Source organism: Aulonocara stuartgranti, assembly GCF_965226115.1.
Source record: "Aulonocara stuartgranti genome assembly, chromosome: 3".
In the NCBI taxonomy this organism is placed as follows: Eukaryota; Metazoa; Chordata; class Actinopteri; order Cichliformes; family Cichlidae; genus Aulonocara; species Aulonocara stuartgranti.
In genome coordinates this window covers 53,227,126-53,250,893 of record NC_138941.1, presented here as the reverse complement: position 1 = coordinate 53,250,893, position 23,768 = coordinate 53,227,126, and the positions used below count along the sequence as shown (strand labels likewise).

The following is a 23,768-nucleotide window of genomic DNA, read 5'->3' as shown; positions in this document are numbered from 1 at the left end:
TTAAACTCTTCCTCTTTTTGAACTCAGTCTGAGTAAATGTGCCAGAGACAGTTTGAGTTTGCTTACAAACACAGAGCATCAGGAAGGACACAGAGATAAAGATGAAATACTTACTGTTGTTGGTTCATTCTCGTTAGGATGATGTTTGGTGGGGCTGCTTTCCTCATAGTGTGGACACAAACGTCAGATACGACGCAGACCTGTCAGTGGGTTTAACGTTTCATACATTTCTTCCTCTTTCAAGATGTGTTTAACAGCTGAGCTGTTATGTAATCTCAAAACTGTACAGTTAATATCGTGAAGTATAAATGTGGCGTTCACAGTCTGGCTGATGCAGAGACCATTTAGCCCAAACTGCTCCAGAAGACTTTCACAGTTCAGTAATATCCTGTTACAGTCTCTCACACAGAAACACTCCCATTACAGAGACGTTTACAGCCAGAACAACATGGCAGAAGCTGTTTCAGTGCAAACCACAGAACAAAAACAGTGACGGCATGTTTTACACCTCTGCAACACTTTGCATTTCACTTTGTGATGACTTTGACAAAGTTATAATTTGTTCCTTTAAAATGATTTACAGATTAAACTTTACTGACTTTTCATTCTTTAACAAAAACGATCTGTTATTAAAACAAATACTGTTCTACAGGAGGTTTCAAAATCTGCTGTGATGCAACAGGACTGAAGCAATAATCATCCTTCTCTCTTTGTATAAGCAGCTTTGAACTGGTTTTGTCTGCTGAGCTGATCGTGAATGATCAACTCTTCCAAACTATTTTATTATTAAAACAAAACAAAAATGCTGATTTCACGTCAAAGGAGAGAGAGAGAGACCTGATGAAACAGCTGGCTGAAGAAAACAAACCACCAACTAAAGAAGAGGAGACAACAGCAGCATGTATGTGCTTTGTCATATATTTGACTCTATTTCTACTTCCTGCTGCTTTATTTATGTCGAGGGCGTAGATTTGGTTTTGGCATTGGTGGGGACGAATGATTCAACCACCGAACCCTGCCCTGTTTTTTTTTTTTCCTTTTTGTCTTTGTTTCTTGATAAAAAAGGAGAAATATACTTCCCTGCATATGCTATTATACATGCTTTTAAACCATTTAAACTTAAAAGACATAGTTTTGTTAAATTTGTTAAATTACCATTAAACAAATGACTGACTAAGTATTTTAGGCTTTAGTTTACTTCAGCCATATTCCATATAAATCAGGTATCATACAAACATAAAAATAGCTTCAAATACAGTCATGATAATAAAAGAATATGACTTTAAGGACTTAACAACATTAGTTCAGTTATAGTGCACCAACATCTCTTATATGCATTTGCACTAAGGGAACACTGAATGACCTGGTGGTTTTTGTCCATCTAAGATGACCACAAAGTAAAAGATCTCTCGGCAAAATTATGCAACATTTTAGGCACTATTGCCCCGATCAAGTTAGTGAGCTGGGATGTTTTATTCTAAACATGAACTACTGTTACAGCAACAGACATGGACTACATGCCCCACACAACAACTCAATGTCCACTCTGTGAAGGGGCCACACACATGCCTTCTCCTCTCGTTAACTGAGATAAACTGCTGGCATATTTGTTTTACATCTTACATTTTACATTTGGTTTTACATCTATACTGTCCAGTCTCTCCTGGTGGACATGGCAAAGAGCAGCATTGTTTAATCTCATTTGAGTCATTGTTAACCTTAGCCATGTTTTTAGTCTTGTGAGAGCACTGAAGCTTCTTTTAGCCTCAGCCGAGGATACTGGGATGATGATAATAAATACTAGTTAATCTATAGCACCAAATCATCAGTCAGTCACCTGTGACCTCGCCTCTTCACCTCTGTCCGAGCTACAACATGGCAGAGCTGCCTCTGTCACCTGATGAATAACAGTGAGCCATTCCACATACATGCAGTCACACATGTGCTTCAAATACAGTCATGAACCACCAAGTCATCATCCAACTTCACCTGTGATTCTTGTGTCACCATTACTCTCTGAGCTTTGTGTTGGTTCTTCTGTCACCTGACAAATAGGACGTACATGACAATAAGAATAAAATGTGAAGCTGCTTCAGTGTTTCTGTCAGTTTGTGCAGATCTTGACTGCATTTTTACAACAATTTGTGCAAACTGCACTACAAGGTGGAATATTTGCGCAATCATGACTACCTCATGATATTTTGTCTCAAAAATTAACCCTATGAATATGTCAGTAACAGCCTCTGTAAACTAATATCCTGGCTTGCTCGAGGCTGCCGTTTTCTCTGACAGTTTCAATCAAGATTAAAAATGCTGCTCTGAGACTGAGAGAACTAATAGTGCTGCCTGTTGTGCAGTTAGTTTCCAAAACACGTTATTCATGGTTACATACAATTTTAGACTGATGTGGGCCAAAGCCTAGCATAGCCTGTAACGTTATTATGACGGACACATTTTATGAGTGAACTTGGCTTTAAGTGGCTAACAGGTTTCTTTGAAAAACACTTTGTTATATCCAGATTCTTCCTCTTTGCTGCCGTCCTCCTCTCCTCCTCGCAGCGCAGGCTTGCCACTGCTAAAACTAAACAGAGCTCCCTGAAAGGCACAGCCAATCACATTGGCCATATTTGTCACATGAGTAGGACTCCAGTAGAGAACGTAATTTAACTCTTTCTGCACCGCTGGGTGAATGAGACGCTGACATGTTTTTTTTTTCTCTTTCTGTCGGGTTTGTTTTTCTTTACTCGAAGAGATCAAATTATTGGTGGGGACAATTCAATAATCGCTGAATATTGGTGGGGACATGTCCCTTCCTTCCATGCCAAATCTACGCCCTTGATTTATGTCTTCTTTATTTTTATGTCACGTTTGTTAAAAACATCTTTGATAAAAGCAGGTTCATCCATATTACTGCTGTTTTTATAATCACAATACTTTATTAATGCCTGAGGAATTTTATTATAGTTTTGATCTGTTTGTCTCCTGATGTCCCTTTTGTTTTATCTAGCCTCAAGTTTTCTCTTCTCTTTGCCTGTCCTCTTGTTTCTAGTTTCCTGTGGTAGGACCTGTCTTTGACCTCAGTCTTGTCTCCGTGTTAATTAGTCCGTATCTTCGGTCATGTTGTTTTTTCGCCTATTTCCTTTTCAGGTCTGTGTTTCTCTCATTCCCTCTGTTCTCTGTATTTAGTCAATCTGTTCTCTGTATTTAGTCAATCTGCGTCTCTGTGTGCGTTTTGTGTACTTCCTGTTTTACTTTGATAGTCACTTGTCTCGTGTGCAGCATGTTGTGTTTTGTTTGCTCGTCTCATTAATTAGATCCTGCTCTGCTGCGTTCCCACCTGAGGTCTGTTCCCTCGTTTGCTCTTGGGTGTATTTACAGTTTTTTCTGAATGCTTAAACCCTAACTGTGATTCCTGTAGCACAATCTCTATTCAGACTTATAGCAAAACCACTCACTGAGTTTGCAAAACTAAAAGCACAAAAACTGCTTTGCACTCAGTTTGCAATTTTGTAACACACACTTTGCAAAACTGTAGGCACAATTCACTGCACAACACTCAATTACCAAATTTCCAACACACTCCTAGCAAAAGTATACACATGTATGGCTATCATTACAGTTTTTGCCCGTTGCCTGAACACATTTTGCAAAACTTTGCTCATTGTGCCAAAACCCTAAACACAAGTAAATATGACACAACACTGGGAAATATACCATTCACATCTGCACCAAATTGAAACTCTACTCTCAAAACCTAAACTCTGCTATCAAAACCTAACATTCCTTTGTCAAAATGTAACTCTGTTGACAAAATGACACATACTTGCATCATATGCAAACACTTACAGAGCAGGAGGAACACACTAGTCTACTTTATATAAAGCACTGCAGTCTTTGATTTCCATTGTTCATTCAGAAGGCATATTTTCAGGAGACACATTTGCAAACAACCAAAAAAGCAAATAGACCTACTCAATATTGTACATTGCAGTACCATGAATTCAGATAAAGCAAAAAAAACCAAAACAAAAAAACCCCCATAATACAGTAATAGAAAAAACACTATACTGTAAACAAAAAATCATGACAATTGTGCATAAGTGGGCTCATGGATCCCGCCGTCTGTTGGGGTCTGGCCACAGGACCTCATCAACATCGCAAGCAATGTCTTCTCCCGCTGGGCACCGGGGAAAATATCCTCTTCCATGTCAAAACCATCCATGGATTGCTGTCACCTGAATGTCGCCGCAGGCCTGTTCCATTGCCTGCAGAAGAGGCATGCAGGCATGTAGTTGGCGGTCATATACACGCCATCTCCAAGCAGAAAAAAATTCCTCTATAGGGTTTAAAAATGGTGAGTAAGGGGGCAAGCATACCACTTCAAGTTGACTTTGGTTGGAGAACCAGGCCTGGACCAGAGCAGCCCGATGGAAACTGACATTATCCCATATCACCACAAACCTGGGCTGATCTGGTCTGTTCTGTACAACTATATCATGGAGAGCATCTAGAAATGTGAGTATGTGTTGGCTATTGTATGGACCTAGTATTGCATGATGGTGCAGAAGCCTTCGAAGGCATATGGCGGCACATAATGTGATGTTTCCCCCGCGCTGCCCTGGGACGTGCACAATTGCCCTTTGGCCAATTACATTACGACCCCGTCATCTTGTTTTGCTCAGGTCGAATCCAGCTTCATCAATGAAAATGTATTCATGAGGCTGTGCAGCTCCATCCATGGCCAAGATTCTCTGAAAAAAAGGGGAACATATCACTGTACTACAGTGCTACACATACAGCACCCTCACCCCATCACACAGGTACCTGTGTAGCTCTCAGAATGGATCCATGTGGTACTGATATGGTACATATTCAGCTGCTACTGGACTTCACCAATACTCTATTGTAAATGTAAGGGACAGTTACACGTACCCGTACATATTCAGCTCGAAGTCCTTTGACCCTGTCACTGTTCCTCTCGAATGGGACTCTGTAGAGCTGCTTCATGGTGATGCTGTGTTTACCCAAGATGGGTCTGATGGTGGTGATGCTCACATGGTCTATGTTGCTGAACACTCGCCTGTCTGCAAGTATTTTCCGTCGTAGCTGGTGGAGACGGATGGCATTGTCTGCCCTCACTAGGTCCACAACAGCAAGTTCCTGCCGTTGTGTGAACAGGCGTTGGCGTCCTCCCCCAGAAGGTCTTCGAGTCATTCTAGAGAAATACAACCACATATTGTCATCGGTTTGCTTATTTTTCTTACAGTACTTCACTGTATATACTGTATCATCCACTGTACAACACTGTACTTCAATATAAGTAATCATGGTATGTTTCACAGAAACTACCACTTTGGCTGCAAAAGGAGCATTATAGCACCCTGCAATACCCTGTACACTTGATATGGTAACTGTAGAACAGTACTATGAAAACCATCTGAGTAGAGTAGAAGGCAGTGAGATGAAGACAGACCTGTTTTCTATTCGGAATTTTCTTATTACAGATGCCACTGTGAAGCGGCTTAGATGTGGGTGGACTCTCTGCCCAGCTTCCCTCATAGTCAGGCCGTGGTTGATGACATGGTCCACCAAAGTTGCTCTTATATCATCAGAAATATGGGTCCGTGCATGGCCTCTTTGACCTCCTCCTCCTCTTCCTCTTGCTCTCCCTCCATCCATGCTTGCAAAGTTCTTGAATTGGCTAAACTGAGGGCTTTTTGTGGCTGGCTAATTGGTGTTCAGTTTTGCAAGTAAGTGCCTTCAGGTGTATATTTGAGTGGTTGCAATTACCCGATGTGTTTTGTATTTTGGATACATGTGTTTTCCAAATGGCACCCTGAAATTTCATTTTTGAACGAAGTGTCTTATGTATGAAATAGAGTGTAGTATGCAGGACCATGTGTGTTGCATAAAGGAGTAAGTGTGTTGCATAATTGCAACCAGAGTGCAAAGCAGCACTTTTGTTTAAGGTATGGGTACATGTGTTTGGGGTATGGTAACAAAAGCTTCAAGTTGTGTTACTTTAGTCTAAGCATGGGTTTATAGTGTTCAAGCAACGAGCAAAAACTGTAACACTAATTTGCCAACTGTCTGGCACACTTTCACATGTGAAAACTTTTTTAGATAATTAGTTCACTTTGCAATCAGCCTAAGCACTATAATACAGGTAAGCTGTGTGTGCGGAGTACAATGGAGGGAGCAGAAAGAGTGAGAAGTAGAGGAGGCCGAGGAAGAGGACGTGGAGGTGAAGAAGTAGGATGAAGAGGATGACAAGGACAAGGAGGAGCAAGAGGAAGACGAGGAGGGGGGAGAGGAAGATGAGGAGGGGGGAGAGGAAGGGTAGGAAGAGTAAGAAATAGAATTGCTGATGACATCAGAGCTACAATAGTGGACCATGTAATCAACCGTGGAATGACCCTGAGGGTAGCTGGCCAACGGGTCCAGCCTAACTCGAGCCGCTACACTGTAGCAAGTACCATAAGGACATCTTGAAATGAGAATCGGTTAGTACAGTCACTTCGCACAAAGATTTGTAGCACTGCCATATGCCAATGAGAAACACACCAATACCATTGATGTAAAAATACTGAAATTGTTACTTTACAGAATTGCTAGATGACCAGATGCTGGGGCAGAGGAAGCATGTTCACTGCAGACCAAGTAACCCATATAGTCATTATGGCGATTGCAAATAATCCTATACTTGGAAATAAACACTTGTGTTTGTTTTGATGTGTTTGAATAAACAGCAGTACTTGAAGTTTGGATCCCTCTATGCTTATGGATCTATGACAGAAGTATGAGCTCAAACTGACATAGCCTACCTTGTGCACAGAGAAAGCAAAAGCCAGATGTGTTTTGTATTCATACCATCAGTGTGCAGTTGGCGCATTGTGTGCTTAGTAGATGATGGCTTGTGTGTACTGTTTGATACGGAAACACCATTTTTACGAAGGTGTGAAGAGTTAATCTAGCTGTGTTTGCTTTTGCAAGAGAACTACAATGTTTTGATTATTGGGTGACAGGTTTTCTTATTTGTGTGAAGAGTTTTGCAAAATTAGCCAATAGTTACAAAAAATGTGCTTAAGCAATCAGAAAAAACTGTAATGTCTGCATCTCCCTCACTTCTGTGTGTTCTTCCAGTCTGTTTAGTTTCTGGTGTTTCCCAGTTTTATTTTGTAATCTTTAATTGTAGCAAAAAAAAAAGCTACTTTTGTGGTTTAGTTTTAGGCTCTTTGAATTCTGCATTTTGGGTCCATTCGTGCCTGCCTCACACAGCTGTTATGAAATACAAACAGTAACAGAATGAACTAAATTAAGTAACACAATATGTTACAAAGTTTACAAAATATAAGAAATAGCTCAGTTTAAATACCCAGAAGGTGAAATATTTATGACTGACATTTTACTCTAAACTTTAAAACAAAGTTTTAAAGTTTAGAGTAAAATGTCAGTCATAAACAAAGTTTTAAAGTTTCTTGAAAAATTATGGGTAATATAAAGTTTTATTGATTTACATATTTGAGGTGACCTTGACCTGATTTTCACCAAAATTAAATCAGCTGAGCTGTTCTTGGTTTCTGCCATCACACAACATTTGAAAATGATACCAGTGGACACTGGACTACGAACAAACAGACAGGGAGACAATTGTAAATTTTAGAATATAAAAATTTAGACTTTGTGATAAATAATGTAAAAATTGTGTTACATCTTCAGCATGTATGTCAGGCATGAGGTCACCTTTTTGGTAAGGACAGCAGTTAATGGCACTTTTTCAGTCTGTTCATTCTGTTTTACTGTCAGTGATCTGTCAGAGACGCTGCTTCATTTGAAATGTTGCTTCTTCTGAAGATTTACATTTACTCAAAAGTATTTAGTTTCTCAGCTGCAGAGACGTGAAAATTATATGAGAGTGAAATTTTAAAAAAGAACCAAATTACAGACTTCACTTTTCCCTGGATTGATGCTCTTTACATGAACATTAACAAATGTTCCTGTTTGTAGGAGAAGTTCAGTAAAAAAATGTTTAAGTATTCATAATTTCCTTGTCATTTGACACATGGCGCCACCTTGTGTCAAATTAAAAACATTTCAATTTGTCGGAAAATTTAAAAAATCTAAAATATTTTCAGAGTAAATCAAAGTGCAGGCTTTTCTTCTGGTTGCTTCCCTTGTAGTGGTTTTAGTTCATGTAGTTGTGGGTGGGGATCACAAACAGGATCTGATGTTGTGATGAGTGAATCAAGTCAGACTGTAGATTTTCCTTCTTCTAGCTGTACTGACTGACCTTTGACCTGATGTGTTGATGACTCATCACCTCTGTCTCCTCTCACAGGGAGAAGATGACCTGCAGGATCCTGCTGCTCATCATCCTCACCTCATGTGTCTCTGGTTCGTTTACAGCTTCACTTTATGAACTCCAAATAAAGCTCAACAACAGATTTGTTCCAGTTCTCAGTGTGTCTGCTCCTCTCTTTCCCTCTCTGTCTCCTCAACAGGATCATTTGTAGTCAATGTGACACAGACCTGCTATCAGGCAGAGGAGAACCACAACATCACACTGGAGTGGACGTTCACCACCAAACCTGACAGATCCACCAAAACTCTCAACATCCTCTGTGAACTCTTCATCAATGATAAAGTCTCAGTCCTGCATCATGTCCATGAAGGTGTTGAGGTGTCAGAGTCTCAGGATGCAAAGTTTTCAGGACGAGTCCAGAGTGACAAAGACGCCCTCAGAGAAGGACGAATCAGACTTCAACTGTCCAGACTCAGGACTGATGACTCGGGTCTGTACCTGTGTGAGGTCAACACTGATTATGGCTTTAGTGTTGGAAGATGTCGACTCAACGTTACTGGTAAGATGAGTGAAACTTTAAAACGTGAGGATAGGTCATATTTTAGTTGATCTTTAGGATAATGAACTTTGGTGAATAGATTTTATGAACTTTCAGGATAAAATAATATTTTCTGTCCTTTCCAGCAGCTGCTGCTGAGACCAAACATCAAACTCCAACAATGAACCCACAGACAGAGAGTCGAGGAAGCATCTGTTGTGGGTTTCTGGGTGACATGTACACCTATGTACCTATATATCTATCTGCACTGAAGATATATACTGTAATCTTCATGTAGACTCTAAAGAACAAGCTGTTTTGCCTTCACCAGGGTTTAGGTGGCACAGTAAAAGGGCAGTTAATGCTGGGGAGAGTTCTCCTGCACTCTTAGAAGGGATGTGTTAAAATTGACACATCATGTGTTAAATTTTAACACATGTGCTGCATCAGATTAGGGACAACACATGATGTGTCAGTTTTAACACAATTAATGTGTCTGCTCCTTTAACACATCTTCTGTGTTAAAAAATGTAAACACAAAGATGTGTTATTTTGACACAAAGATGTGTTAAAATGTGTACATTTCAATTTTTTTTAAAAAAGGAGAAAAAAGATGGGTATATATTATACATTTATTGAATTCCATTTTTTTATTTGGCATATTATAAATCATTACAAAATGAATGAACAACAGCTGTCAGAATCTTTTCAATTAAAATGTTTTAAATTCAATTTTAGCCAAAGCTATATCACAATTTTTACTTTACAAAATCAAACAAAATTCATATCTGACTAGCTTTCTATCTCTCTAGATCATTAAAATGTCAAAAAAATTTGAAAAAAGGGCAATCATATATATGATTGCCCTTTTTTCAATTTTTCAATTTTTTCAATATATATATATAATGTTCTGATATAATCCAGACAATACATGAATTAAAATTTTTAAAGGTAACAATTGTCATCTTCAACAAATTGTCAACATTTAACAAATGTGCAGTTGCATGCAAACAGAAAAACATACATTTTGGCGAATATAGCATCCAGGTTATACAATTTTGTACCTTGGGTTTAAATACGAAAATCAAAAATTTCAGCCAATCAGTTCATATTGTCTGACCTTTCCACTGCATAGGCATAAAAATGGTCAGTCCTGATAAGCAGTGTATTTGACAAAGATGCCAAATGAGGTTTCTCACCTCTGTGAACAGAGACTCTCTACATTTTGGACAGGTGAACATTTTACTTGCATCCTTTAATCTGTGCAATCAGCTCCAGTACTTTGGTTTTCCTTTGGGTGGACAGCGGCAGGTCATAGAAGGTGAAGACGGAGCCAAGTGGTGCTGGATAGGACAAGTTACATACCCAGTACAGTTTGAAAAGCTTATCCACAGCACACGTCAGGCCATCATTCAGAGAAATGGTTACTCTGTCATTCTTAGCAACAATGATGTACTGCCTGGTTGCCCTCTTTAGATCACCGATGCATATCAGCTGGGGTTGGTGTGTTGTGGATGATGCTTCAGGATCACTGCAAAGCGATGCAATACTTGTTCCAGGCTTGGAGATGGGGAAGATAAAGATAGTATTCAGTGAGGTGTAGATAAATGCTTTCCTCAGGTAAATACCGTGAGAACTTTACTGAATACATACCAGTGCAAAAAAGGCTGCAACGACTGGCACCAACTGGTGGGAGTAGGTGTGTTAACACATGGCGGGGGGGGGGTTCTTGTTTCCAGGGCAGCTACTGATTTGAGCTTCGGAATGATACTGGCTTCCCATTTTCGCAAAAAGAGGTCCACCTTTCCTCCTGTAAGATTGCCAAACTCCAAGTCCAGCCTACGGAAATAAAAGAAGTGTTTAAGTTTAAAATGAAGCATTAAATACATTAAATCAAAAGTACATTCTGTCCATTTGGTAGCTGTATGGCTAAAATCAAACTTTACAGTATCACATTTCTGTTACCCATTCCACATCAAGCTTACCTACACAGTGAAACAACAATTTACTTGGAGTGGTATTTGAATACAAGTCCATTATTCCTTAATTTTAGCTATGATTTGGGTCCCATCAGACCCTGAGAAAAAATTAGGACTTTTTAGCTGATGTTCAACTTTCTAGCAGACAATTTCTTATGTTGTCTGTCTGCGGTTTGTCCTGTAGAGCTTTTTTGTTGAAAATAGTGCTGCTGAAAGCAGAGTTTCATACAGATTTAGGTGATTTTTTGTAGGGTTTTCACTTCCACGAGCAGCACTTTCTGCATTGTCATTTGATGTCCCTACTATTAGATAGTCATTTGGTGGTACGACTAAGATTTTGGACCATGTGAAAAGTGATGCTCATTGTAATCAGTGCGCAGGGAGTAATGATCAAACTCTGAAGTTATAAAACTTTCAAAATATTCACTAGGAGCTCATAAACATACCTCCAATGTATCGACTCCTGTTACATACTTTGTATGCAAAACACAACTGAGTGGAGAAGGAGTACATAAACCATTACCAGAGAACCAAGCAACTTACCAGACTTGGCATGTCCAAAAACCGTGGGTACTCTCAGAATATTCCAGGCTCTGAGACTGGTGTATGTTTCCTCCATGCCTGACATGATAATTGGAAGGTTCTCAGCTGAGGGCCGCAATAACTTGGGTGACCCACTCATCTGTGCTGCTGGTATTCCCATCCTCTCGCCTGAGCTTCTTGTCTTCACCACAGTCATCTGTCACTTTTCGCTTCTTATAATGTCTCTGCCCCTGGTCGAGATTCCGTCTAAGGTTGCGCAGTTTAGTCTCTAGGAATCCACAATGAGAGACTGGATCATAATAATGCTCCTGAGGAAGAAAGGACAGAGGTATATGGGTAACAGCTGAGCAATTTTAACTGAGAAAAAAAGCTCTAATAAATAATTAGATAAAGGTTAAACGATACACAGTAAGTGGGAACAAGTGCAATTTACAGTATGTAGTGGAATTTACATTATTAAAATGCTAAATTTACTTACAAATCCTTCCCCCTGTCCTGCCACTTAAGGGTGGAAAAGTGGTGAGGATGCTTTTTGCTACAGTTATCTTCTCTGCACTAAGAGGGTAACTGGAAAACAAAGGTAAACTTTTTTACTTCTGTGCACTTCAACATTTTTAAAGGAAAACATTCATTGCAAAATTTTAACAAAGTACAGTAAAGTGCTATACTTACTAACCACACCTCTCCACCAAATCCCCAATGCAAGTCTTCACAAGGAGCCTCCTCGATGGCACCGACAGGTTTCATACTCCTTAAGAATCTGTGGGGCTTTCCTGAGTGACTTCAGGGGTTGACTTTGTTCTTCTGTGGTAATGGTAGACTGTGTAAAGGCAACACCAGACACTTTACCTCTCTGCAATAATCTTCAAAGTCATGACAGCAAATTTCCACAGAGCATAAAAGCACAAGTTTACTCAAAAAGCTGCAGCAGAAGAAGGCGGTTTCTTAACTACGTGATTATAACGCAATGACTAAAAGAAATTCTGAATAATAAATAAATTGATTTTATCTTCTAGTTGCTACTTGGTGAATAAATCTGATCCTGACTAATAGTGATGTCTGATGTCTGTGGCACTGCTGACAATAAGAATTTTTTTTTTTACAAATTTCTTTCTCATCTATAAAAGTGGTTACAAGGACTTTGACAGATTCTAAGTTGTCATATGTGTGCTGAAAAAATGAAACACATGGCTAAATAAGTAAGATAATTTGCATGGTCAAGTTGCTGTTGTTTGGTTTTTTAAATAACACTGACTATTACTTCCTCAGAAGTTCTGCATAAAAAAGAAACTATATCAGAGCATGTTTCCAGCAATAAGCCTTAAAAAAGAATGTGCACATACTTTAGTTAATCATACTAGATGCAAAAACTGCTTTAACTGCTTGAAAAAATAATCATCTCTGTCAATATGAGGTATATTTCATGTTAAAGTTACTCAGTCTTTATTCCTATTCTCTGCTAGTAAACGAATGGTCGCGGTGATAACTACATTTGCTATATTCAGAGCTAAGGACAATATTGTCATTTTACTCAACACTGCTACGGTTAGGTGCTGACTCTGGCGTTGCTCATAGACAACATAATGCCTGTCGGAGCCGCTAGCCAACTACCACACTGGTTCTAAGAGCAATTTCTGAATACTCTAATACATAAATAAAGTAAATAGATAAATACATGAATAAAGTAATACATAAAAATACTACCAAAACACATTAACTCTAATGGAGTATGGCACGAAATCCAAGAACTAATAATAAAATTAAGAGTAGGATATGTTAGCAAGACTGTTACATTAAGGTTAGCTAGGTATAGTTAAGCAGTAATTAACTTAAACTCTAAACTCCTACATAACTCCTATATTTTATATAAATTCACATTCTTCCAGAAACCCGGCATATTTTCAGTACATTAAGATAAACTGGTAAATGATACTTACTGTAAGGTCTGACAACATACTAGGCGACGTAACCTCCATCTTTGTCTCCTTTGTCTCAGTGGCGCGAAAGATAGAGCCCCCTTCCCGCCGCCGGTATGTCATGTTGCTGGGCAGAATTTGTTTCAATTTTAAGCATGTGTGTTCTTACTCATTTCATTTTCTACTTTTGCTTCAATTATATTCACATGTTACGGTCAAAATTAAGCCTGTTCTTTGTGGATACTTATGCTTATCCGGTTGTTCAGTCTGACGTCACTAGCCGTGTCTGGGTCTAAACTCCGCTGCAGGTCCATATATCAAACGATCACTATGGGATTACTGAGAGTTGAAAAACTGTCTAAAGTCTTTCATCTTTAATAAAATGATCAGCGTTCTGCTCTACCAGGTGTAACAATTGAGTTTAACATCCAGGCATCCATGAAAACGGAATTTATGACATTTAACGGAGTTAGAAGTTAGCAGGGAGTTAGCTCGCTAGCTTCTATCTAAATACAATATAGCATGTCCTGACTGCGGGGTTTTGGAAACAAATTAAAACGTACAGCTCTGCTATCACTTCCAGCATAAATGAAGACAGAAAACTAAACAGCAGTGACGTTTGTAGGGTTACTGAAGTTGGGCTAGCTGGTATATAATGATGTGCTACGTGACCGCTAGCGACACAGCTATGTTAGCATAATATAAACAAGCTAACTTTTTTTCCACTCGATAAAAGTTAATGTGAGTGTTCTCGGTGGTCAGGAACAAATGTAATCGCATGGCAGGATGCTGTAAAAGGACCAAACTTCAGCCAGGAGAACAACTGAGATAATCCATCCACAATACGAGGTTAGTCATTCATATACTGCTGCATGGGCTGGGCTGTAGTTACATCGTAAGGTTTTAAAAACTGAGCTTAAATAAATGATTAGCGGTAATAAAAGCCGAGGGAGGTCAACAGTGGTCGCTGACTGTTTTAGGAGCTTTTTGAGATCAAATAGAAGAAAATACATAACATTAAACATGTTAACAACACAAAAGCCATATTAAACGCAGACTACTTTAGACCCGGAAGTAGGATTCGTCGCGTCATCACTGAACAACCGGATTGTATAGCCATGGCCATTAATTGGTATGCCATACATATTGAGAAATAAAAAATTAATCCTCTTTCAGAATTTTAGTACACCATACACACCTTGGTCCACATTACATTATAAAATGTTTTATTTGTTGAAAGTAATGAGGAAAGAATTAAGGAAAACAAACAATAACTAAACATTTTATTTATTCAGTTAATATAGTTATAATACATTGTTAATCTACAATTTATTTCACTAAACACAGGGCTAGCATCAAATTACTGAGCTGCTAATTTTAGGTCCTGTTGTTAGATTCTGAAAATAACACACAAAATGTGTTAAACTGTGCAACACATCAAGTGTGTTAAGCGTTTTACACATTTTTTCAATGTTCACACATTTTCTTACACATGTTATGTTAAAATTTACACAAAATGTGTTAATAGTGTAACAACACATTTTTTGTGTCATTTTTTAACACATCCTTTCTAAGAGTGTGAATAACTCCCCCCCCCCCCCCCCCCCCCAATACACACTCAACGTCTTTCACGCACAGCCAAAACTTGTCTCTTAAAAAACAGTAACATTATAACGGAGATGTTGGAGAACAAATGGGAAGTTACCCAGCAGCAGGGGCGGGGTTACTGGCCCCTATAAAGAGGAGACCGGGGCTCTTCTCTTTCTAACTGTCTCTGAGTGGCTCTGCTGTCTGTGCTTACGGCTCTACATCCTGGGGTTTGCTTTGCTTGCTTTATTATGTGTTGTCTTGCTGTTATGTGTATCTACTTTCTTGTTTTTCATATGATTCAGTGCATTAAACTCAGTTCCAAGAATTCTAGTCTGTTCCTGAGCATCTTTTCCACTAACAGAAGTCAAAACGTTGTGGTTTTTCAGTCCTGTTTGATCAGGCCTGCTCCTTGACTGGCTCCACACAGGGATTTGCGCCCTGGCACTTCTTATTTATCCAGGACACAAATATGTGTGAGTGCAAACTTTTTATGAGGTGTGTCAAATGAGCCAGAGACCAGGTTTGTGTTTCACTTAGCTGATTTTAAAACCTCCTCTCAGGCTCACTGCTATATAAAAACAAAGATTACTTTCTGGATTTAACTATCATCATGGTTCATGGAGAAATCTTGTGTTGAGTTCAGGGGTGTTTTAGCCCAAAATGAATTAAAGCACCCCAAAAGATTTCTTACTTTTTTGACAATATTTGGTACAGTATATTGTCTTTTTTGTGTGTGTGATACACTGCAAAAATATAGAAAGCATACAGTACTTGGTTAAGATGTAATATTTTAACAACAAAAGTATAGATACCTGGTGCCCTTGGATGGTTGGTGTATTCCAATCCACCTCTGGCGCTGGTGCCCTACCCTCAATTTTAAATGCATATAGACACTGAGGGTTTTCGGGAGGAGCCGTGCTGCTCTCTGGCTCTACACCCGTTACATCAGTAAGTCTAAGGCCGATTAAAGCCCAACTTAGGCATTCATTAAGTGAATCCACAACTCACAGTTACTTTAACACAGGACACTTTATTAAAGTGGATGAAACAGAAATACACAAAACAACACTGCGGGACAGTCAATCAGTGAACTTGATTATGAATGCAATGCGAGGGGCTTTACAAAATTAACTGTGTACAAAAAGTCAAAAGTGCCTGTCAGCTATGTCATTGTGAACAAAAGACTTAACTCTTCCACTCACTTTTGCTGTTAGGAAATTAATCTGAAGGGTTGCTTGATGGACTCCTAAATTTACATCTCATTTAAAAGAAGATATAAAAGAAAACAGGAGCGGCTAAAACTACCGCCATCTACTGGCCTTTGGCGGAAATGAGGAACAGCATGACTGTGACTGCGGGTGGAGTAGCTCTGGTTGTCCCCATCGCTGTACTGTACACTGAATAAATACACTTGTAGATTTCTCAGAAATAAAATGACATGTGAAGAAGAGCTTATAGTGCTCACCCTGGTGAAGCAAATATTTGGCTTCACATTACAATTCTGACTGTAAAGGACAGGCTTACAAATACAATAAATAAACGGGATTTGTTTTTGTACTTTTAGCCTTTAGTTTCATGTTTAATATTAATAATACATTTTAATTTAGCTTGAAAAGTTATGCTAGTGTAACATAGTTAAATAGATTTGAAGTTAAATCCCACTAAATGGGACATTGGCGCCACCTACTGTTGAAAAAGTCACCCTGCAATATTCACAAAGGGCAGAGGATTCTGGGTAATCCTCAGAATAATGGAGGATTCCTGCGAGGTAAGGGATGCGCAAATGTCGTGTGGAGGAAAAATCATATCGCAGGCTGTTAAAGTAATACAGACCCGATTAATTTTGTTGTGTATACATCATTTGTTGCGGGTCATTTCTCCAGTCTTTATGTTGAACTGAGTGCACGTTTATGTGAGATTTATTTATTGGGAGGAGAGGAAACAAAATGGGAGCATAGTTAGCTAACCCTGTTGTTGCTTTCCCGTTTAGATTTTGTGCTGATTGCCCACGACATAAAAAAGAGAGCATTCTAACCATTGCCTTTTTGTTGTGAATGCAGGTATGTGACTGTGCCACACTGTTTAGAGAATTTACATTGTTTCATGTACAGCTTTAAAATATATTTCTATATTCCTTTCATTTGGGAAATTTAACATGCAATGTTAATGGTGTTGAAGTTTTTCTATTTTGGTTGTATAAATTTACCACTATACGATCACACTGCGAGTGGAAATGTAATCCTGAGAATAATGGAGGATTCCTGCGAGATTTTGTGCTGATTGCCCACGACATTAAAAAGAGAGCATTCTAACCATTGCCTTTTTGTTGTGAATGCAGACCAGAGAAGACACTACACAGAGGTCACACTAGACTCTGGGTAAAACGTTAAGAGGGTGTCTGGTTTTTGTTACTAATGTGGACACTTGGTTTTAGTTTCAATTGATTAATTATGTGAAATAAAAATATGAACTCGACTCGGGCATTGTGGGTGCAATTTGGTGAGAGCCTCCCTTTGGTTAGACTTAATTTGTCATTAAAAAAAAGACACGATTTCCACATAGAGAATAGAAGAGAGGGTGGAGCCACTGAGCTCCGAGCCGCCCGGCTGTTTTCCTTTACGTCCGCTGAGCACACATAAAAAGACTGCTCCGTCGGGTTGAACTTCATTCGACTTTGCTTGTTCAAAGAAGAAACTGTAACCATGAGTGGACGGGGCAAGGGTGGCAAAGGACTCGGCAAGGGAGGCGCCAAGCGTCACCGTAAAGTTCTCCGTGATAACATCCAGGGTATCACCAAACCCGCTATCCGTCGTCTGGCTCGCCGTGGCGGAGTGAAGCGTATCTCCGGCCTGATCTACGAGGAGACTCGTGGTGTGCTCAAGGTGTTCCTGGAGAACGTCATCCGTGATGCCGTCACCTACACTGAGCACGCCAAGAGGAAGACTGTGACCGCCATGGATGTGGTGTACGCTCTGAAGAGGCAGGGCCGCACTCTGTACGGCTTTGGCGGTTAAACTCATTCGCCCTAATCCATCAAACGGCTCTTTTAAGAGCCACCCACTTTCACTTTCAGAGTTTTGTTCCCTTATCACCGACTGACATTGCCTACATATTGTAACTGACTGGGTTACAAGTCAGTTGACTGTTGTGTTATCAGTGTATTGTGTTCAGAATTGCCAATTACTTACGGCATAGTTGGACCACATCCGCAGCATGGTGATTTACCGAGTGTCCTTGAATGTGCAGTAGTCGAGAGGCCGGTTAGCCTGTCAATCACATCAGCTACCAATGACAAAGTCTGGAGGAGAGCAGGTGTGTGGTTGGCTGACAGTGTTCGGGGGCGGGGATTAGAGTAGTTTGTGTGTGGCGGAAGACAGAAGAGTGTTGGGGGTTGTGCTGTTGCTGTAGAGGGCACTTTCCCCGTTGTGTTGGCGTTGGCTACGGCCCACAGTAGCCCGTGTTACTATTCTGAATAAACACCGGTAACCGGAACGCTGATCGTCTGTCGAGGGACGCTACAAGATTATATTGACTCTCCGTTTTGCTATAAGATTCAGCTGTAATGCGTGCTTTTCTTCACAACGTTACAATAACTGTCATGACCACAAACTGAACTTCACAGGTTACAGGCCTATTCAATACCACTGTTTATTAATACTCACTGAACAGTCATAGACCAAACAAAAGAAAAATAATAAATTTCACTTATTCATCAGTTTATTTGTAAATGTCTTCCTGCCATACATCTGCTTGATGCAGAAGTGCTTGCTTAGTAGATTCTTTTTTTTTTTAATTTATTTTTTTTTTTTAGGTAACTAACCCACCTTTGATCTAGTAAAAGGTGGACATGAGTGGCTGAAACCCAATGAAGCTTCTTAAACCTCTTCCTGATGTGTGCCTGAAATATCATCTTCACCAATCATATCAATATAACAGTTTTGATGTGATCTCACTCTCACAATCCTGACATAACCTTCATACAAGCAACATTGTCTAACATATGTTTTAGTACGCAGATTTTATGCACTTGAAATGCAACGTCTGTTTAAACTGCAAACAAAGTATCAAAGGCAACTGTAAATGATCTGTGATGAAACGACCCACATCGCAAACAAGAAGTTTTGCCAGGTTGTCTACATTGACGTGCGTCCAGGTATAAATAATAATAATAATTTAAAAAAAGCTCCTTTGAAGGAGTGGATCAGAATGACAGAAAATACACCACACCACTAGTGTTTGCATGTAGCTCACAGCTGTGGTTCGCTTTCGGTCTAAATGAATCTTAGACCTAAATGAGAGTTTGTAGTGATTTACAATTATAAGTCTGAACCTCTTTAATCTGTTCAGCTGTCTTGTTTTTAAGTTTTAATGCAAGTACTTTAAGGAACAAACAATGAGACAATGTTTATGCTTCTGACAGCATAAACTCTGACAGCACTGAGCAGCTCCTTTAGTGGCAGGCTGCAGCACCCACGATGTGGGACAGAGAGATTACTCAGGTCTTTCCTCCCCACTGCTGTCAGACTCTACAACAAAGACTTGCAGCTGATCAAACACACACATCCACACAAGTGCAATAAGACTGCTATATGTGCAATTCTTTTTTTCTGACAAAGTTGTACTTTTCTATTTTCTTACTCAGTTGTATATAGCATTTGTATTCTATTGCATACCAGTGTTTTCTAATTTCTGCTACATAACTTTGCACTTTTGCTGTAACGAAACAAATTTCCCACCTGTGGGACTAATCAAGGTCATCTTATCTTATGCACTTACGACACAGATCTCTGGTTTCAAAGCAAGTTTTTAAAAAGAAAAGTCTGGGTAATAACTTCACAGATTTCAGATTTTTATTCATGTACTAAAACAACTAAATGTGTTGCACATACTGATAGACTAACAGGGCTGTCCCACTTCAGTTCTAGTGTGAACATGAGTTTGACACCTATGGATTAAAGATTTAGTGTCATTACTTTAACCAAGTGTACTCTCAGAGGTGAGTGGCTCTTACAAGAGCTGTTAGTTGGTTGAGGAAAGTGGCTGGATTTTATTCAGCTTTCTCATTCTTCTTGGCCTGGATGTTGTCGGCCCAGCAGCTTGTTCAGCTCTTCGTCGTTGTGGACGGCCAGCTGCAGGTGGTGGGGGATGATCCTGACAAGGGCTTAGATTTGGTTTTGGCATTGGTGGGGATGGATGATTCAACCTCCAAACCCTGCCCTGCTTTTGTCTTTGTTTCTTGATTATTATTATTATTTATTTTATTATTTTTTAAAAAGAGGAGAAATATACTTGCCTACATATGCTATTCTTCATGCTTTTAAACCATTTAAAATTACAATTCATAGTTTTATATGTGAATTACTTAATGTTAAATTACCATTAAACAAATGACTGAGTAAGTATTTTAGACTTTTGTTTGCTTCAGTCATATTCCATATCAATCAGGTATCATACCAAAAAAAAGGAAGCTTCAAATACAGTCATGATAATAAAAGAATATGACTTTAAGGACTTAACATTAGTTCAGTTATAGTACACCAACATCTCTTATATGCATTAGCACTAAGGGAACACTGAATGACCTGGTGGTTTTTGTCCATCTAAGATGACCACAAAGTAAAAGATCTCTCGGCAAAATGATGCAAGATTTTAGGCACTATTGCCCCGATCAAGTTAGTGAGCTGGGATGTTTTATTCTCAACATGAACTACTGTTACAGCAAAAGACATGGACTACATGCCCCACACAACAACTCACTGTCCACTATGTGAAGGGGCCACACACATGCCTGCTCCTCTCGTTAACTGAGATAAACTGCTGGCATATTTGTTTTACATCTATGAACAGAATCAACTTTTTGGAGATTTACTTTCCTGGATGACTGAGAATGCATGAAGACGTAAACAGGTCCGTGAAAGGCCCAGCCAATGACATTGGCCATAGTGAGGCAATTGTGAAAATAAAGTCAGTGAATTCCACGTTGATGCAAACTGTAATTTCTGGTATAGAAACAGCATTAAGATTCAAGTGAGCATAAAACTTGTGTTATAAAAAGAATACTAATAAAAAGAATAAAGGAGCGAGCTCTTGGTGTGAGTGAGGTGGCTCTGAAAAGAGCCGTTGTTTGTAGGAGAGCGTGCAGCTTAAGCTCTCTCTCCGCGGATGCGGCGAGCCAGCTGGATGTCTTTGGGCATGATGGTGACCCTTTTGGCGTGGATGGCGCACAGGTTGGTGTCCTCGAAGAGTCCGACCAGATAAGCCTCGCTGGCCTCCTGCAGAGCCATAACAGCAGAGCTCTGGAAGCGCAGGTCGGTCTTGAAGTCCTGAGCGATCTCGCGGACCAGGCGCTGGAAGGGCAACTTGCGGATCAGCAGCTCGGTGGATTTCTGGTAACGGCGGATCTCGCGCAGAGCCACGGTACCAGGCCTATAACGGTGGGGCTTCTTGACGCCTCCGGTGGCCGGGGCGCTCTTACGAGCGGCCTTGGTGGCCAGCTGCTTCCTGGGGGCTTTGCCGCCAGTGGATTTGCGAGCAGTCTGCTTGGTTCTTGCCATTCTTCCTCACTTTTCTTTTCTTGTGATACGAGCAGAAAATGTAGCGAACAGAGGAGACTCGCTGCTCTTAAAGTGTGTGACTGGCTGTGACGCGGTGCCGCTCCGGCTCGTGATTGGTGACGGGCTCCACGTGGAGCATCGCCCCGCCTCGGTGTGTGCTGCTCATTGGAGAAAAGTGCATTGATGTTGCGCGCTGCCGCAAGCCTCTCTGCGATTGGTGCGTGACGAAGCTGCGCGCGCTCTGCGGAAATATAAGCGAGGCTTTGAGCTGATCGGACCACATTTTCTCTTAGTCTCGATACTACGAAGAAAAGAACCTGTCAAAATGAGTGGGCGCGGCAAGACCGGAGGCAAAGCCAGAGCTAAGGCCAAGACCCGCTCATCCCGTGCCGGGCTTCAGTTCCCCGTGGGTCGTGTCCACAGACTGCTGCGCAAAGGCAACTATGCCGAGCGTGTAGGAGCCGGCGCCCCCGTTTACCTGGCAGCTGTGCTCGAGTACCTGACCGCTGAGATCCTGGAGCTGGCTGGCAACGCAGCCCGCGACAACAAGAAGACTCGTATCATCCCACGTCACCTGCAGCTGGCTGTGCGCAACGACGAGGAGCTCAACAAGCTCCTGGGGGGAGTCACCATCGCTCAGGGTGGTGTGCTGCCCAACATCCAGGCTGTGCTGCTGCCCAAGAAGACCGAGAAGCCCGCCAAGGCCAAGTAAACGCAAAGCGCTCGGCTTCACCAACAACAAAGGCTCTTTTAAGAGCCACACACTTCTCTCTGAGCAAACATCCTTCTTGCTCTTACTCTGTCTGTAACAACTTGTGTATTGGGAAATGTAGCTTATGCATCTTGATTTACTTTGAAATGTACATTTATTCATGTCATCTTACAGAATCGGGGACTGAAATCCACCTTCAAATAAAAACTACTTTCATTCACTCCAAAGCTCTGTGTGTTTTTGTCAATGAAACTTACTTTAGGTCTTGATATAAAGCAAAAAGCTCTGTCTCCTGCGTTGTGGTGTGGGGTCATATTCACCTCATTGCTCATCTTACTAATTAAGAGTGTAAATGCTGTTAAAATGTTCTGTGTGGATTTCATGATGTAGATGACTGATTTATAATAAGTTACATAATTTCATGAATATATATAGTTTGTGTTGAAATGTCTTTATTTGAAATGTACATGTGTAAGGTGAGAGCTAGTGTCTCGTGAGAATACCCTTAACGAGAGCACACGAGACCTTTCATGGACTGCGAGGGAGCAGATGTCTCTCATGAAGCGATTTAAGCTAAAGGTTTACTAAAAGAAAGGGCAATACAAGGACTTAAGGACCTCTTTTCTGGACAAGCAGCCAACGAGGTATTTGTCATTTGAGAAATGTTTTTTTTTTATTTGTGTTTGGACTTAATATGTGTACTGTAAAGTTGCTAATTGGTTTGTACTGTTCGCTCGTGACCAGTTCTCACGGCGTATCGGCGTACTGGTGATGGTGAAGCTGAGGAGAGAAGGCCCAAGTAATAAACGCCCGTTTCAAAGAACCGACCTGTGTCTGTGTTGTCGTGAAGAGAGCTACAAAGAGTAAATTGGATGTCACTAATTATTAGCTTCATAACTGACTGTGGACACTCATCATGGTTCACTTTATAATTAAAACAGTTTCTAAGCTCATGGAAACAGACAACACGCAGTTCAAACCTTGTTAAACACAATAGGAAAATATAACAACGTGAGGTGGAGAGGGACAGGTGGACTTGTTTGGTACAGAGGGAGGAAAATGTGCAGCTGTTTGCGACGTGTTCAGCACTGCTGCTGAATTTGGGACATTTTGTCAAGTCACTTACATCTACGCTTAGGGTTTTGTGTCTATTGTGAGTAGAATAAAACTATTACAATAGAGTTTGCTTGGATAATAGGGGGCAGCTGGTGATCAGAAGAACAGGAAATGATTCCTAAGTGTGGGTTTTGTTAGAATGTCTTTGTCAACCCCTGTTTTAAGGACAATAGTGGATTTGTGTTCTCAAAGCATTTCATGCGACCTTAAAGCTCCCAAGAATGACATTAAGTTGCTGACCTCTGACGTGCCAAATCAGTTGGTTCAGCGATAAACTTTGGTGTGTAACTGTATAGTATGAAAAATGCATTGACAGTGGGGGTCTGCCTGTTATAAAGTGAGTGAAATCTGCCTCAGCCAAGAACAAGAAGCCACAGTTACTAGTCTGGTTAGAGGACAGCCCCCCCAGACTGAACAATAGAATTAGTGGAAAACTGCTGTGGAGGGGGACACAGGGCAGCCCCGGACTCTTCTTCAGCTGGGATATCCAAAGAATGGGTGAGGTCAAGAAGTAAACC

General features: G+C 40.4%; 6 protein-coding genes across 8 annotated transcripts in view; 3 read left to right on the top strand and 3 right to left on the bottom strand.

The window, feature by feature from the left end:
• LOC309702724 (uncharacterized protein) overlaps positions 1-23,768 on the bottom strand; it is a 70,497-nt gene that overhangs the window by 2,231 nt on the left and 44,498 nt on the right. Inside the window, exons 1-2 of one of the 2 annotated variants that reach the window (XM_082527351.1) lie at positions 1,990-2,002; positions 115-200 (exon numbers count right to left, since the gene is read on the bottom strand). The exons of the other annotated variant lie outside the window; for it this stretch is intronic. Of the exons in view, the coding sequence (XP_082383477.1) occupies positions 115-167 (53 nt within the window). The 5' untranslated portion in view covers positions 168-200; positions 1,990-2,002. Of the gene's footprint in view, positions 1-114; positions 201-1,989; positions 2,003-23,768 lie in introns of those variants that run through there. 2 annotated transcript variants of the gene reach the window in all.
• Positions 675-9,656, top strand: LOC309702732 (programmed cell death 1 ligand 1-like). Of its 2 annotated transcripts, none has more exons than XM_082527363.1 (4): positions 675-901; positions 8,339-8,394; positions 8,502-8,861; positions 8,990-9,656. In XM_082527363.1, coding segments are annotated over exons 1-4 (567 nt in total). In that variant the 5' UTR covers positions 675-899; the 3' UTR covers positions 9,139-9,656. The 2 variants fall into 2 exon arrangements, with proteins under 2 accessions (XP_082383489.1, XP_082383488.1); XM_082527362.1 differs by having other exon boundaries at positions 8,987-9,656.
• The window catches only part of LOC309702756 (uncharacterized protein), a 156,707-nt gene continuing 137,589 nt past the window's right edge, over positions 4,651-23,768 (bottom strand). Inside the window, exons 2-3 of the mRNA XM_082527392.1 lie at positions 4,933-5,215; positions 4,651-4,751 (exon numbers count right to left, since the gene is read on the bottom strand). Coding sequence (XP_082383518.1) covers positions 4,665-4,751; positions 4,933-5,214 — 369 coding nt within the window. The 5' untranslated portion in view covers position 5,215 and the 3' untranslated portion in view covers positions 4,651-4,664. The remainder of the gene's footprint in view (positions 4,752-4,932; positions 5,216-23,768) is intronic.
• On the top strand, positions 17,537-18,580 carry LOC309702759 (histone H4). Its single transcript, XM_082527397.1, has one exon. The coding sequence runs from the start codon at positions 17,571-17,573 to the stop codon at positions 17,880-17,882; it is 312 nt and encodes a 103-aa protein (XP_082383523.1). The 5' UTR covers positions 17,537-17,570; the 3' UTR covers positions 17,883-18,580.
• LOC309702747 (histone H3.2) lies at positions 20,791-21,437 on the bottom strand. The gene has a single exon (XM_082527383.1). It carries the CDS (start codon positions 21,420-21,422, stop codon positions 21,012-21,014), a length of 411 nt encoding a protein of 136 aa, XP_082383509.1. The 5' UTR covers positions 21,423-21,437; the 3' UTR covers positions 20,791-21,011.
• LOC309702754 (histone H2A-like) lies at positions 21,599-22,355 on the top strand. Its single transcript, XM_082527390.1, has one exon. The coding sequence runs from the start codon at positions 21,748-21,750 to the stop codon at positions 22,132-22,134; it is 387 nt and encodes a 128-aa protein (XP_082383516.1). The 5' UTR covers positions 21,599-21,747; the 3' UTR covers positions 22,135-22,355.